Source organism: Aplysia californica, unplaced genomic scaffold (genome assembly GCF_000002075.1).
Source record: "Aplysia californica isolate F4 #8 unplaced genomic scaffold, AplCal3.0 scaffold00022, whole genome shotgun sequence".
NCBI lineage: Eukaryota > Metazoa > Mollusca > Gastropoda > Aplysiida > Aplysiidae > Aplysia > Aplysia californica.
In genome coordinates, this window is record NW_004797292.1 from 2,545,473 (window position 1) to 2,562,936 (window position 17,464).

General features: G+C 37.7%; 1 protein-coding gene across 5 annotated transcripts in view; it reads left to right on the forward strand.

Annotated features, from left to right (window-relative positions):
• Positions 1-3,148, forward strand: part of LOC101853757 (BRCA2-interacting transcriptional repressor EMSY) — a 32,527-nt gene extending 29,379 nt beyond the window's left edge. For all 5 annotated transcript variants that reach the window (XM_035972430.1, XM_035972434.1, XM_035972437.1 and 2 more), the window contains exons 27-28: positions 1,034-1,201; positions 1,649-3,148. In XM_035972430.1, coding sequence (XP_035828323.1) covers positions 1,034-1,201; positions 1,649-1,717 — 237 coding nt within the window. In that variant the 3' untranslated portion in view covers positions 1,718-3,148. The remainder of the gene's footprint in view (positions 1-1,033; positions 1,202-1,648) is intronic.
• Positions 3,149-17,464: the final 14,316 nt, after the last annotated feature.

Here is a 17,464-nt window from a genome sequence, read left to right on the forward strand (position 1 = left end):
CAGCAGCAGGTGTAAAAGGCTAAAAGGGTATGCATATGATGTAGGATATTGATCTCTGACATATTGTGCGAGATTTTGCATTGCAAGCGAGGAGATGGTAAATCATTGTCCATTTGTGTTGTAATGTTGTCTGGCCCGTCAGAAACATGCTCAAGTGGGTGGTTGGCGGGTGCTCTGGTGTGGTTTGCTTTTTCTTTCCTATTGAACATCTATCGTCTTTATCTCCCCTCCTCCTTTTCTTGTGTTTGTTACTCTCTTGTAACACCTCTAATCTTCGGCACTTATATGACCTTATTGTGTTGCAAATGCCGTAAAACATTTACTAAAACTAAAAACATGCTCAAGTGGACAAGAGAGATATAGTCCGCTGTCCTCCTCATGTGATTCTGCTCATGTGGCACAGTCTCTTTGGCATGGAGGATGGGGGGAGTATCTTCACTCAGCTGTTACTTCCTTCGTTTTGTGTGAATCTGTTTTTGAGCTGATCTGTCAACCAGTTGGGTTTTTTTGTTTTTTGTTTTTTTAATGTATGTGCTTTATACGCCTCTAGTGGCACAATTTAGATCATCTTTGGAGGTGGGCTTCTGACCCTGCCTGTCAGGGCCGACCCATGCTGAGAGGGATGCAACATCCCAACGGAAAGACGAGGATTCTAGATAAAAAATTTCTCCCAATTTGGGAATCGAACCCGGGTCTCTTGTGTGCAACAGCGAAGTGCCTAAGCGCTACTCCTCAGACGGCGATAACCTCTTGGTGTCAAGAAGGTCTTTCGTTAATTGTATAGGTTAAATGCTCCTATCAATGTTGTAGAATTATTTAAGAGCCAGATGAATTTCTCCCCCTCCCCCCCGTTCTTTGTGTCCATCTGTCGTTCTTCTTCATTGAGTTGAATGACCAACCATCACTGCATCAGTGTACTTCCCTTTACTCACTTTCAAACTGTCCCTCAAAACTCATCCAGAAGCAAAAAATTTCAAGAAGTGTTTTGCCGTTTTGTCTGATGGTTTTGTCTGCCGTCTTGTTTCCCCCTCAGAATGGCCAGTACAGCTCATTCGAGGAGTTTCAGGCGGACATGGAACTGATCCGCACCAACTGCTACCTGTACAACAGCGAGGGCACCAAAGTGCGCTGCGACTGCGACGAAGTCATGACCTTCTACAGGTCGGAGCTGGCCAAACTTCAGGAGAAGCAAGCTAACAAGGTACAATGCCTGGATCATTTATTGATTTTCTTACTATATCAGTAATATTGAGTTCTGTCATTTATAAGATCAGAATTACTCTTAATTTGTTTCTTAACCCCTATCTAGTGAGTAGTATTCCTATAGCTGGATTACCAGTCAGGACTGTCCTTGGCCGTTGCCAGTTTTTGCTAGAAAAAACACGTACGGTCAAACCTTATTTTATTGCCCTCTCTCATACAGCCAGGTGTTACCCCTGTGGAGGCATAATGCAGAAAAGCAGAAGAATGTTGTATCCATTTTTTTAAAAATGCTACTGTTCACATAGTTATATATTTATTATTTTGTGTTATGCTAAGAGCCTATTTTTAATTCTGGTAAAGAGAAAATTCTGTGTGCCGTATAATTTTTTTACAAATTGAGTTTCAAAATGAATTTCTAAGCTTTTTGTAATCCATTTTCTTTCAGACTTTCATGCCGAACTCTTCACCCTTGAAAAGACCACGAGTGGAGGAAAAGAGCAGCCAAAAACTTTGATCAAAGTTTTGGATATCATAGTAAAAAATTCTAACCCCACCATTGCCTCGTGACGTACCTGGTTCATCGCACAAATGCGTAATTTTTAGCTTATAGCTGTACCATGGACATCGTGGAAGTTGACAAAATTTGCCGTTCCTAGTTGCCTATAAGACCTTACATGTATGTGTCGCAAACCCTCTGCCTTTGATTCTTCTGTACGGAGATTTAGCCACAAGCACAGCGTTGATTCATGTAGGGGAATAAAGTGTGCATATCAGTACCAAACTTGCTAATCCTACCGTTGTTTACTGCTAGGCTTGCAGACAATCAATAAACACAGGTCTAGTCTTGTTGACAACCACATGCTCTCGTGAAACGTAAACACCAAAATGACTTTAAAAAGGCAGAAAATTCCATCATGTTTTGACTTATTAGATTTGCAAGTCTTCTCGAAATTTTGAGTAAGATAGCCAGGGAATAAAAGGAATGAGGAAAATAACACTGTCGAAGGCCAGGGGTCCAAAATATGTCACAAGTGGGCTAGATCTCGACCTTGAGTCCACTAACTCTGAGACATGAGACCGCTGTCCCGGCTAAAGATCTTACTGGAAAATCAGCGCTGACAGTAGGAACTCACGCCCCCCCCTGGCAACGAAGGGGTTGTTGTAATCCAAGTTTTAGATGTCTAGACACTTGTGAATAAATTATAAAACTCTTTCATTGCTAGTATGAATGCCATAATATTTTGTTTTAGATGGTGTGATTGAAAGGTACAGTTTAATTTATTCCTAGAGTCTAGAGGCTGTCAGTTCTGTGTTGATCTGCATTTATTTTGTCTCGGTGTCTTAATAAGGATAGCTTGCTGCAGTGAATGTTGATTCAGATTCTCTGCCTTGTCTGCTTTTGAGAATGGAGTGCATGATCTCTACTATGCTGTAATAATATTGATACTTGTAATGGCATTTCCAAACAGTATGAGAGAAAAAAGTGTTTTCATGTTCAATTTGATTGTCTAAATAATTTTATGCGGGGAAATGAGCCTACTACTATAGGAAGGGCAGAGCTGCTGTTGATAAGGTGCAGTTAAAGCTTTGAAATGAATAGAACTTGCATGAGTATTTATTCTTGTGAAAAATTTCTCTTGGGGTCTTGTTACCAAGCTCAAAGCTTCACATTTATTTTCCAGTAGTTTTCTGGCTGGGTATTTACTATCTAGTATGGTTGTTTGTTGATTGTAAATTCTTCATGAAATGTACTTATATTTTTAGCTAGGGTCGAAAATAATTTTGGATTTTGCTACTGTACAGTTTATGTAAATATGAATCCAACATGTGAATGACCACCCACTGCCCCCTTATCATTGTATCTACATAATAATATACTCATTACAGCAATTGCATTTCATTGCGTTTGTGAATTGTGAATAACAGTCTTTTTCTACTATCATAATTATGTTGTTTAGTAGATTTGTGTTTATAGGTCTAGTTTGTTGTTCCGTCTGGAAGACATGGATGTTTGGAAGGTGCTGCTTTTATAGTTTTTTTTACTTTTAAAAATATCTCTCTTCCATTTCTGTCTGTGCTGCTTTTAGTTTTTACTTTTTAAAATGTCCCTCATCCATTTCTGTCTGTCTGTCTTGTTTCTCTTTCTTTTTCCCAACTCTCTAAATAGCTGTAAGGCCTCTATCGCACTACATCAGTTTGTCCCTGGACAGACCCGTCTGGATCTTTGAATTAGAGTATAATGTACCGCACCTACTGGGACGGGACATTCTTGTCGATTTGAGTCCCGAGCAGTTGTGAATTGCTACAAAATCGGTGGGACAGGACTATCCCAGTCCCGGGGTAATATCGTCTGTGATTATAGAGAAATATAGCCGCTTACCGCATTAGGACAAAACTGTACCAGACTTGGTGGCGCCTGCCTGTTTACTTTTAGTAAGAGTATTACGGCACTTGCAACACAATACTAAGGTCATATAAGTGCCGAAGATTAGAGGTGTTACAAGAGAGTAACTAACATAAAAAAGGAGGAGAGATCAGGACAATAGATGTTTGGTAGGAAAGAAGGAGCAAACCACACCAGAGCACCTGCCAACCACCCACAAACACTTTCCACCTTTCTCTATCCGGGGCAAGTCTCTTGATGTTGTTCCATGTCTTTCCACTTCTCTGTTAACCTATTTCTGTGATTCTTCTTCATCTTCCCTACGCGATCTTTGTGGATTAAGTTTATTCACATCTCGTAAAGGGGGCTCTCGTGGCCGAGAGGTTAAGGTGTTGGCCTCTCATTCAAAGGTCCTGGGTTCGAATCCGGGTAGTGACCTAAAAATTTTCTTCTCTAAATTTGTCTCCTTTCACCTCCTTTCCTGCTCTCCAGCAATGTTCTTTCGTCTGCTTTCGTCTCCTCTTTCTGCCCCTACTCCCTCATCTCCTTTGCCTCCCTCCTCTGGGCTCCTGATTCTTTCTACAGCCTTTCTACTGCTACTCCTTGGCCTCTTCTGACTGCTGTCTTTTAGCCACACCCCTGATCTTCTGGTAGGAAAGATCTACACCTAGCCTTCTCGGACAAGGGCGAAAAATCTCGGAGGGCCCGTGTGCAAGTTGCGCACGTTAAAGATCCCTTGGTGGTCTAAAATCGATAAGAGTAGGCTTCGGCCGCCTCCCGGGCAAAATTCAAAATTTCCTACCAACTGAAAAAGTTTAGTGTGTCCCGCGCGCTCATATGACCTTATGCAGTTGCGAGCGCCATAAAACACTTACAAAAACAAAAACATCTCATAAGACATTCATTCAGTATTCGGACAAGGGCGAAAAATCTCGGAGGGCCCGTGTGCAAGTTGCGCACGTTAAAGATCCCTTGGTGGTCTAAAATCGATAAGAGTAGGCTTCGGCCGCCTCCCGGGCAAAATTCAAAATTTCCTACCAACTGAAAAAGTTTAGTGTGTCCCGCGCGCTCATATGACCTTATGCAGTTGCGAGCGCCATAAAACACTTACAAAAACAAAAACATCTCATAAGACATTCATTCAGTATTACGGTATTACATAACACACATCAGTGTGATGACAAGGGGGTCTGTTACAGCCTGGACTGCACCATTTGTCTACTACATTCCTGAAGGGTGGGCACCTACATGTCCCCGTAGTTTTATGCACCCCGCATAATTTAGCAAAATGTGATCATTTTTTGCATAATTTATGATTATTTTCCTTTATCATTCTTTGTTAGAATTAACAGAATTGCACAATTTTACATTTTTGGGGCTCAGTTTGCAATAATTTCAGAATTTTTCTTGCATACAACGACGGGGACACCTACATGAGTGTGTGACAAAAAGTCAAAATGATGAACAGTTTCAGAAGTGTCTGCATTGTTTCTTATTCTGCAAGTCTTAAACTAGTGTCAGTATTCAACCAGATATTGGTCTCCGTTGACATTCTAAGCATCAACCTTACTCTTAATCCTTATTTTCAATTTGATATGGATTGAGAAGGAGGCGATGAGGGGGAAAGAAAGAAGAAAATAGCACACACACACATACTCAAACACATACACACAATAAAGAGCAAACTTTTTTCTTATAAGTGCCTAGCTTTATTCTATGATGATGAGCTTCAGTCAACCTATTTTTTAAATTTTCATTACAATAACAATCCATTGCACAAAAAAACCAAACAGTTACAAGTACATCATATAATAATAATAATAACAAATAACAACAACAGCAGCTATCACATGCAATCGCAATCGTGTAACAAGCCCCCCCCCCCCCCCACCCCCAGAAAAATGCTTCAGAAAAACGAGTAAACAGACAGCTTTGAAAGCATGGCCTACCTGCCACTTAGTAATGATTGTCAAATGTCAGTGCCAGCTTTTGCAGACTTACCCATCCATTATTCCAATGTTTAGTTCTCATGCATGCATTACAGAGACATCAATCTGAGGCGAAGGTGCCAAAAGTCTTGAGTAAGAATTATACATGAATTCATTCAAATTCAATAAATACATCGTCCAGCATAAAAATGTATGGTAACTTAAAATTAAAATGGGACACAGAAAAATAAAGATAAAAGGCAAATTTATTTTAAAAATTCCATTTTCATCATTTTCTATGTTGTCCCTTTCCCTTTTTGGTAACCAAAATAAATCATATATATACAAGTACACATGAAGCGTATTATTTTATAAAACAAAAGGAATTTTAAAGTCTTAAAACATTTTGTTCAACAAGTTTACACATGTCCATTCTGAATCACCTTGCCTTCTAACAGTATTTTGAATTTTCTTTTTATAAAAAACCCCAAAAGCACCCCATCCAAAAAAACAAACAACAACAAAAAAAACCCTCCAAACAAACCCACTAGATCTAGCTCAGATGCCCACCCGAAGAAATGGTCAGAAAATTTAAAAAAAAAAAAAGACTGACATTTTAAAGAAAAAACATTTCCACTGTCAGTGTCAGCATGCACACAAAATTGTCTATTGTGAATCCTTGAAGTCGAAGCATCAGACAAAGCAAACAATAGTTGTACCTTGGACAAAGCCTTGGATAAAACTCAATCTTCTTCGTCCAAGATGAACATTCAACCACAGATTTTAACGCCTAAGGACCTCTGATGGCCAGAGGAGTTTAGACTTAGACCCCCTCTCCTCAACACTCACCAACAATGAGAATGCATGTGTGTACATGTAGGCCTAGCTCTGCACATAGTTTGAAAAAATGCTTTCAAACAAACATGTTCTATTTTCTGTATCACACCCAGAGTCTCCAAACATCTACTAAGATTTATGTGAGGCAGCGTGGTGGAATCAGGCTCTCGTCAAAATAATCAAAGTGAAGAAACTGGCATTTTTCCGCAGATTTGAGAAATTTTATTGAATTTTTTGTTTTTGGCTCAACACCTTTCATGCCTATTAAAGAACTCATTTCTGTGTGGATTTGACTGAAAAACGTGGATTGAAGGCACAAAAAATGTAAATTTTCAGTTACCACGGACTCTTATGCTAAGGAAATAACTAACTTTTGGCAGCCTTTTTCTCATTAATTTTACTTCTGAAACCAGGTGACCCAACCTCCTTCATTTGGATATATCTCGACTTGTATTTAAGATAAATTGATATTTTTTTCATCCAAATAAAGACAAGTAAACAAGCTTTAAGATGATACCAATAACTCTACATGCCCAAAAACTGACGAGAGCCTGATTCCACCTCGTCATGCCACAAATAGTATGGTAATTAGAAGTTAACACACTATCTGTCTGTCTGTTAGTGTTAGGCTGATGACATTTTGATAATTTTTTTAAAAGTCTGGCTCCAAAGAGGATTTCCTGAAAGAGCCATATATCACACCATGAAGAAAGTGAAAGTAAAAAAAACATGGATACGGTAAGTCAGTACGGTAACAAAACCCAAACCTGGGAGGGAGAACTAAAACAAAATACTGCAAATACTGTAAGCCAACAATCAAACAACATCGGCAATAGAAAATAAGTTTGACACTGACAATTTTCCAATTCACATACACATATACACGAGTGGTCTACACGACATTGCAGATCTTTTCTTTTTCTTTTTCATTGGATTTTTTTCTACTCATGGAGGACAACGGGTCACAACAGAATGTGTCATTAATGTACAAGTGTGTCACGACGCGGTGGAATCAGACGCTCTTCAATTTTTGGGCATATATGGGGTTATTGGTATATCACCTTGAAACCTGTTGATTTGCCTTGCTTTTGGTGAAAAATATACCCGTCTACGTTGAATAGAAGTCAAATTATTTGCAATTGAAGGAGGTCAGGGTCGTCTAGTTTCAAAGGTGAAATAAGCGAGAAAATGGTCACCAAAGTTTGGTAATTACCATAGCTTGAGAGTCTTTGAAAACTGATAATATTCAGTTTTTGTGCCTTTAATCAATGTTTTTCAGAAAATCCACACAGAACGTTGCTTTTAAACAGACATAAAAGGTATTGAGCCCCCAAAAAACTAAAAATGAGAAAATTTGACAACGTCCAGAAAAAATGCCAGTTTCTTTGATTTCATTATTTTGACGAGCGCCTGATTTCACCATGATGCCTCGCAAATGATTTCTAACAAATAACAATAACATAACAACGTCATGTCACCACCAACAACTTCACACAATACCACAAATTATAACAGCATAAGGACATCCTGTCACAAAATCTTGTTTATAATCATTTTTGAAATTTTTTTTTTAACATTTAAACTTTAAACTCAAGCTTTTTAATATAGGCAGAAAAACAATTGGCGGCAATGGAAATGTTAAAAAAAAAGAAAAAGCAGGGATGGCAATATATGCTTCCGAATCACGTTAATAATAGGCTACCTCAACAACGGGGAAAAAGTTGCTTCTGCTACTTTTAATATAACTATTATAATCATCTAGATGTACATGTATAAAGCATTGTAACTGTGTGACCAATTCAGATATATATATAAAACTCTACGAATTGTTCACGTCAAAGTCTCAAGTTATCCTATAATCCTTATAATAATAAGTTAAATCATGACACAAATTTAAACTCAATAGTAAATGGAAAATGCGATATAATGGCATAAGGAACATCCTGTCACCAAAAAGTTCAAACCATAAACATACCTGAAAAACACATTAAAATATAACGTATCGTACTCAAAATAAATGCAAGAGACAAAGTAATGCCAAAAGAAGTAGGCCTTAGTGCTACCATACACAGACTCTCTACTAAATGATTCCACATGACATTGAGATTCTCAGATCACAACACGGAAAACCCTGTTCTGAATCAGATCATAACAATCATAATTTGTTGAACTAAAAATTGTCCTGGGGCAATCTAAAAAAATCAAAAGCATAAAATCAATGCAAATTTCATCAAAGCAGTAGTAAATCTACTAATACATTGCCAATTCCACTCAACAATAATCTTCTTCAAGAAATATAAAACCACTGATGTCTGTGGTATAGCAATTGGACACCTAGCTTTTGCATGCAGAAAACGCGAGTTCTTTTCTTGGGGGGGGGGGGGGGGGGGGGGGGGGGGGTTTATAGCGCTCCCAACTGCAGAAGGTCATATGAGTGCGCGGGATACATAAAACTTTTTCAGTAGGTAGGAAATTTTGGATTTTGTCCGAGTGGCCGCCGAAGCCTACTCTTATGGATTTTAGACTACCAAGGGATCTTAATAGTGTGAAACTTGCACACGGGCCCTCGGAAATTTTTTGGTCGCTACCCGGATTAGAACCCGGGACCTTTGAACGACGGTCAACACCTTAACCTCTTGGCCACGAGAGCCCCCAAACCCGAGTTTGGTTCCTGGGGGGAGACAGAATTTTCATAGAGTATCTCAATCTCAGACTTTCTGATGGAATAATTTATGCCCTCAGCCCTGGAAATCCCTGACAATACAAGCAGGGCTGGAAGCCCGCCTCCAAAATGATCTAAATTGAGTCAAATGGGCGTAAAAAACACTACATTTCAAATTTCAAAATATAACAGAAATAAGAAAAAATATAAGCTCCCTCAAAGTCACTGTCAAGGCTCTTCAGCCTAACCAACACACATACAAATCCCTTACTATAACCCGGAAAAAAAACCAGTCTTTTTCTTTTAAACCAGTCATAATCTGCTATATTTGTATCAGTAAAAAATATCATTAGCGCGTCTCTTCTTACAATTCCATTCATGATGATGATGTGATTTTAAAAATATTTTCAGAAATGGGCTTTAAGTTATCCAGAAACCTTTTTAATTTCTTTTATATTTTTTTCCTTCTTTTTTTTCAACTTATTGTTGCCTCAGGACATTTTGTCCAAAGTGAACTTAAGTAAAGAGGTAATTTGAACAAAATAATTCTGAGGTAACATATTATACATAACTGCCTAGAATTTTCGAAAAACAGAAAGCCCCTTAAAATGACAAAAAACAAACAAACCAACAACAACAACAAAAAAAAAAGAAAAAAAAAACAAGTAAAAGAAATTTACACATCTATATTTTCAAAGGTGTCCCCAAATTTTAACAAAAATTACATCAATGTAATTAGTGGCCAATTACAACAATGAAACAGAGACAGCATACACAGCAAATCAAGAAATAGAACATAATGATAGTCATTCCCATAGTGTGAAATTTGTACAAAAAGTTCACTCCAGAAGAACTGAGTGTGTGCCTGGAGAAATGTCCCATTTGTCCCAAATTTTGGATTTTAAAACAAGAGCATATTTTTGTAGCAAATTCAATGCTGTACACGGTGATTAAAAAATGTTTCAAACATCTTAAAGTTTAGTTTTAGTTTTTGTAGAGGTTTTACAGCGCTCGCAACTGCACAAGGTCATATGAGTGCCAGAAGATTAGAGGTGTTACAAGAGAGTAACAAACACAAAATAGAAGGAGGGGAGATAAGGACGATAGATGTTTGATAGGAAAGAAGGAGCAAACCACACCAGAGCACCTGCCACCACCCACACACTGGGTGTAAAATCAAAGTTTGGAGGAAAACATCTTTAACCTTAGTATGTTGACCCAGTTTCTAGAAAATGATCAACCTTTGGTGACATACAACATATTCCAAAAATAATTAATAAACACAAATTCTTCCAATGTAATGTTATTAAGAAATGGTTGAATATATGTGTTTTCTGGTGGAATTGAATTTTTGCCTTCTTCACCCCGTGGCTCAATTAACTCTTTATCTCCGGCAAGCCCGTTCCCAGCGGCTCACGGTCAGAACCCCTCTGCCGGTGAGAAGCTGACAGCGGCTTGGGCACATTCCTTTACGACGACTTCCGACATCAAATTATTTTTCGGGAATTGTCGAAAACAAGTCTCTTACACCAGAAGTTAATTCATTAGATGAAGAACTATCAAAATAGGTTTGCTAGTTTCGATTTAATTATCCATTTAATAGCGTTTTTGTCATTTTTAGATTTAGCACCAAAAAAGGGCCCCGGCGTAGTGGGTTTACCTCCCTCGGAGATAAAGAGTCAATAGCTTTGCCAACAACTGGGACCTATCTCCAGGCACACACATACGCACAAATGTCTAATCAGGATCGTCATCCAGGCTCTGTGTACACAAACAAGGAAGTGAGGAAGGGCCCTTGACAACTGAGCTTAGTTTTGTTTACTCCGAATTTTTTTTAGGAGAGGTTTTACGGCCCTCGCAACTGCAAAAGGTCCTCCGATGGAGCAACAGAAGATTAGAGGTGTTTTAAGAGAGTAACAAACAAAAAAGAAGGAGGGGAGATAAGGACGATAGATGTTTGATAGGAAAGAAGGAGCAAACCACAGCAGAGCAGCCGCCAACCACCCACTTACTCCCAATTTGTACATCCCCTTCACACAAAGGCTTTGAGTCTATGACAATATTATAGCCTAACTCGGAACAGAAACCATTCCCGAAGAATGGAATCCTTACAACTTTATAACAAAGTAATTCAATTAATATAAGCAGACAGTATCCTCTTGTCATCTTCTCAAAAACGGTGAGTGTGAGTGTGTGTGTGCGTGTGTGTGTGTGGGGGGGGGGGGTAATTTACAAAAGTAACGAGGAATTTCTGACTACACGTTAAATTCATTTTCCAAAGAAAACCAAAAAAAGCAGAACTTCACTGAAACAGCTGACAATAAAATATAGCACTCCAACAAAAAACAACATTGATATTGCAATCAATGAAAAGATCAACAGGCAACAATTTATGGATGACAAAAATTTGCAAAACAAAGTGACTAAAAAACTGAATTCAACACTTAAGCTATTAATATCATTGAGACGCAAACCTCAAAAGGATCGGGCTGTAAAATAACAAAATCCATAACAAGCATTTATACAAAGATCAACATGTGTAAAGCTTCCAGAAAAACACCAATCTCCAAATGTGAACAAGTACTCAAAGATGTACACACCAACAGGCTGAACAATTGTATACAAATAAAAAATATTTAATGAAAGATTTTTATCCAGAAACAAGCATTTCAAACATATTTCTTTTTTTTTTTTTTAAACAAAATTATCACCAGTTCACATTTTGTAACAAATAACAACAAATACTAGATCCACTGATGCAACATATAGATTTCAACATCAACAATTATGGTACAATATGAGCCCAGCTGTCCAGCAACGCTCTAAATAACAAAGAGTAAATTATCAATTCATTCCTCTATTGGGTCAAGCAACATTTTTTTTTCTAAATCGTATCAGTTTGTCAATTGAATTATTTTAAACCCCAAAAAAACCCCATATATATTATTCATTTTTCCACCAAAAAAAAATAAAATTGTATTACAATAAACAATATATTCCAAGTACAACTTTGTTGAGTCAAAATTGTTTATAGAAGTTGAATCTAAAGTAAAGACAATTAATTATGTAGGCCTGTTTGGTCTACCGTTCAGACTCTCAGTCTAAGCTGAAAAAGGACCTTGCACTTTTCAGAAACATAATAATTAATTTACTTTGCTTTCCTTAAGTGTAAAAGGGTACTTGTCCAGGGGCAGACATCAACAAAGATACTCTTGAGAGTCATACAGGCTGCCATGCTGAATGAGATGGTCAACTGGAATGAAAACACTAGCCAACTTGATTTATCGAGAAGTTGCGTGTAAAGGGACACAAGACCATAAACTTCTATTTTTAACTTTAACCCAATACTCCAGTTCTTACCCAACTTTTCTCTGCATTGTCAAAAACATTTGTAATCTTTAAAAAAAAAATGTTTCATTGGTAGATTCATCCATAATCATCACTGCCTTTCTCACCCTGCATCAAGGTACAGGCAATTAACAAACACTTTCCACCTTTCCGCTAGCCATTTCGTATCATTCCAAGTCTTACCAATTTTCTGTGCATCGTTTTCTGTGACTTTTTTCCAGGTTCCATGTAACCTTCCCCACTTGATCTCTTACTTGGTACGGTAGGTTCTTTCATTACATCGTATCAAACGAAATATCATTACTGTCCCTAGCCATCAACTGATCTACAGCATCAAATTAAAGTGGAAATAAAAATCCAATAAAAACTATAATTATGGCCAGCACACAGATTAAATCACAAAACAAGAACGTGTTTGAGGATTGTAAAGACAACCCTTGTGGGTTGCTTTTGCTTACAAAAAGAGGAATTATTTTTAGTTTGGCTCATTTATATGTGTACACGTGTATACTACACACATAGCTCGTGGGCATTCAACTGACTTTGATCCAGCACTCCTAATCATATCTAAAACGAAAAAACCCACTATGAAAACAATAATATATTATAACAAGCTCAGGGTTGTAGTAGTGATGTAATTCTTCAAACCATCCTCTTCAATTAGAACAAGACTAGAAGAGCAGAATCAATTATGTGTACCTGGACTGTAAAAAACAAGCTGAACTTATAGAATCAATTATGTGCACTTTCAGCTTAAAGGCTGAATCATGTCAACAAAGCAAGAAAACTTTATACTTTATATTTATAAGTAACATACACGTATACTGTAAGGAGCGTGCTATGTACAGAAAATAATCGTGCCAAGTTCACAACAAGAGCTGGACTTGGTCGGCGACAAAACAACCGATCAGTGACAAAACTAGTTCACTTTATATAATTTAACATAAAAATTGTCAGAAAAAATATTGACAGCACTGATCAACTCCAACTCTGCCCCCCCCCCCCTCCCCCCACCCCAAGTGTCTTCAAATAGGCTGAAAGAGACTACTCTGAAGATTATTCTTTCCTTGACATAAAAATATATGGGCAGAATGTCAAGTTACACCGAATTAATGAATCCCCCCCCCCCCCCCCCCCCCATCTGAGCTAACTGACCAAATTCTTAAACCTATCAAGGATCTGATGGCAAGTTGGCAAGTAACATTCAAAATGGGTTCAAGAACTGTTGATTTCATAATCCAGTCAGTAATACACTACACAAAAAAGACACTTACATGAGAAAAACAAGGTGTCCAAAAAGCATGGTTCTAATGTGTCAATAAAACTCATTATATATATGTACATATTTTATTACATGTGACAACGAAAAAATCATTTTAAGTTCAAAACAGTACAATGAGGAATACGTGTAAAAAATTACTGAGGTAACAAAAAATGTTCAAAGAAAAGATTCAGTCCATATCTCCAACATTTCTTTATAGAAAGAAGATTAAAGGTATTATAAATATATATATTTACCTCTATACAAAACTGTGTTCACTTCTAGTTATGTGCACTTGATTCATTTTTTTCCAAACCGCATCCCATGAACACTTAGATTAAGGCATGATTTTTCTTTCCTTCCAGACACAGGACCATGAAAATGAATGACAGGCTTATAGTTACCATTCAAAAAAGCTTACAAGCTAAATACACAGCGCTGTCCACTTATAAGCAACTCCCTGGGAAAACAAGCCTTTATTGCTGATTAGTTCTACTTTTACTTTTAGTAAAAGTTTTACTGCACTTGCAACACAATAAGGTCATGTAAGTGCAAAACATTAGAGGTATTACAAGAGAGCAACAAACACAAAAAAGGAGGAAAGAGATCTGGACAATAGAGGGTTGATAAGTAAAGAAGGAGCAAACCACATCAGAGCAGCCGCCAACTGCCCCCTGTTGCTTGTTGGGCAGAGGTTGCTGCTAACTGAATTTTCAAAAAGGGGGGGGGTTTAATCTTTTGTTTTAATTAGTGTTTAACAGCACTTGCAACACAATAAGGTCATATAAGTGCCGAAGATTAGAGGTGTTACAAGAGAGAAATAAACACGAAAAAGAAGGAGGGGCGATAAAGATGATAGATGTTAGATAGAGGAAAGAAGAAGCAAACCACACCAGAGCACCTGCCAACCATCCACAGTGTTTAATCTGTACCCATCCACACACCTCATACACCTATATATGCAAGCACCTGTCCTAATTGCATGATGTGATGACATTATGTCAAAAAGTGAGAACATAGGCAACGTCAGTGAGTGAGTGAGTGAGCCGATGCTCGATCACTGGGTGGTAGTAGTAGTAGTAGTAGTAGTAGTAGTAGTAGTAGTAGTAGTAGTAGTAGTAGTAGTAGTAGTAGTAGTAGTAAAGGTCCACACAATGACGGGACTTTTCTCCCTTTAAAAAAAAGTTTTAGTAGACGTTTTACGGCCCTCGCAACTGCATAAAGGTCATGTGAGCGCCAGAAGGTTAGAGTTGTTACAAGAGAGTAACAAACATTTAATAAAAAAGAAGAAGGGGGGGATAAGGACGATAGACGTTTCATAGGAAAGAAGAAGCAAACCACACCAGAGCCCCCGCCAACCACCCACGGAGAAACTTTGAAGTAAGGTGCCTCCTCACAACATAGTGTTATTAACTGAGCTCCTGTACTCAGCAGGTGTATTTTCACTTTAACTCTCACACAGGTGCTGCGAGGAGATTATAAACCAGAGAGGAGGGACGCAAGTACACTGAAAGTTTAAAAAGTATGTGTGTCAATCTCTGTGTTGACACGGTTGTTTCATTCCTCAACATTTTTTCGTCAGACAATCTATCGCAACAAAGGTTGCTGTTAAAAGAAAAGGTTGCTGTTGAAGGAGTTGATTTATAACATGAGGGACTGAGATGCAAAACCCGCTACATCCATTTTAGCACTTTTGAGAAAATGAGCTTTTTTAAAAATTCTGCTATATACGCACGAACATACGCAAAAAGAAGCTTTTTAGTGGCTTTTATGAAGTATGCGTTGGGTTTTGGTCGAAAACACTTTGGTGCATCTGATAACGGGTAACAATGTCACATGTGCATATCTCGATTTTTTCCCAAAATGTCGCTTTGTGGGTTTTGCATCTCACCCCTTTATAAAGGAAATTTCCCTTACACAAAAGCTTTGGCTTCTGTTAGGTGGAGGTTGCATAGAGTTGCTCTTAAGTGGACAGCACTACACTTCAATCTTTCAAGCTTTTGCCCCTCAAATTAGACTTGTGAGAAAAATTAATTTAGGAGTGACAGAAATAAAGTTTTTACGTTTTAGTTTTAGATAGAGTTTCACGGCACTTGGAACACAATTTGGTCATATAAGTGCAGAAGATTAGAGATTACAAGAGAGTAACAAACACAAAATAGAAGGAGGGGAGATAAAGAAGATAGATGTATGATAGGAAAGGAAAGAAGGAGCAAACAAGATCAGAGCATCTGCTGACCACCCAGAAAGAATAAAGAGAGTGCAGAAAGTATTCCATGAAAACTGGCATAGAGGGAAACAGACTGAATACACAAAAGTGGGAAAAAAAGGCTACAACTACAAGAGATTGTACAATTCACATAAATCAGTCAACATCTAAAGAAAAACCCATGACCAAATAACAAACAAATATACATACTTTAAACAGTAATGTAATGTCTCCACACTCAGCACAAATAATTGCTGTAAAAGAGGAATGGACGATAAAAACAAAGAGAGCAGCAACTGTTTTTCTCCGAACGCCGTGATAAAATAGAAAGTATGTGAACAAAACATTTGACGGTGTGCGCTAGTAAGTTATCTTTTTTAACACTTTGCAGTCTCTCAGCCAGCAGTGCAAAATACCCCATCTGGTCACCCAGCCAGGAGAGTGACTGCAACAGACTTCTTGGGCCTGGCACAAAACTGCACTAGGTGACTGGAACGGATAATTTTCATTGCCGCATTATTGCGCCAAGTGACAGCAAAGTGTTAAACCACAGTACGAAAATTATTAACGACCTCCCTTTTTCCTTAGCCTTCACTTAAAATTTTTTAAAACAAAACTAAAACAACAAATGAGACTTCATCACTGAGAAAGTTGTACAAATTGTCTAACTAAGCAAAATTTACCCACATCGTTGACAGTGAATGTTCCACGTCATACAGAAAAGCATCATGAAAAATTCAATTCTCAGTGCATTACTCTAGGATGATCACAACACAGATCAAGAGTTGCCAGTACATTACATGTACAAAATTACACAACCAGCTCTGGCAAAAGTGACGGCTAGGTCAAATGTGAAAAGGGGGGGGGGGGGGAGTCTCAAAAGCATTGTTAGAGTTAGTTCCTAGCTGATGAAACTGATTTTCGCATGATGAACAATGTCGCCCTAGATGTTTAGATTAGTTGTTTAGGGAATTGTGACATAAAAATCAGGATTCTCAAAACCTGTCAGTCTGACATCTGTGTGTTGCGTTCTTACTTACTCAGCACCAGAAAAGTACTCAAAATTCAAGGCCAGTTGGAAATAAAAAGTGCCGAACACATTTTCAAGAACCAAATTTTTTGCCTCATATTTAATATTGTGTAGAATAATTCCTAAATGACGAAAAGATTTCCACATCCTCTTAATTTCACTATGTGCATGCTAGACCGTATCTCTATTAAATAGAATCTCCATGGTATAGAGCCTGTTTTTCTAATTATGATGGTAAAGTCTGACTGAGCCTTGCTGACCAGTCTGTTTTCTAGAAGAAAATATATGGAAAGAGGTGCACAAATACAAATTATGGTGATGTGTTTTCCCTCACAGAGATCAAACATAATTTTAAGTGAGAAGATGTTTAAAAAAAAAAAATATATATATATAAATTTATAATATACATGTTAACAAAAATCAAGAAGTAGAAACTGTGCATGAAACAAAAATTTTGAAAGTTAAGGAGCAGGCTACTTCATGGTGATTGGCTTTTTTGATACAGAAAAAATCCAACATAGCATAATAGCATACTCAGATTAACAGAACACTCATCATGTGACAACCTTTAAGAAATGTTTCACCCTAAGAACGTTTTTTTTA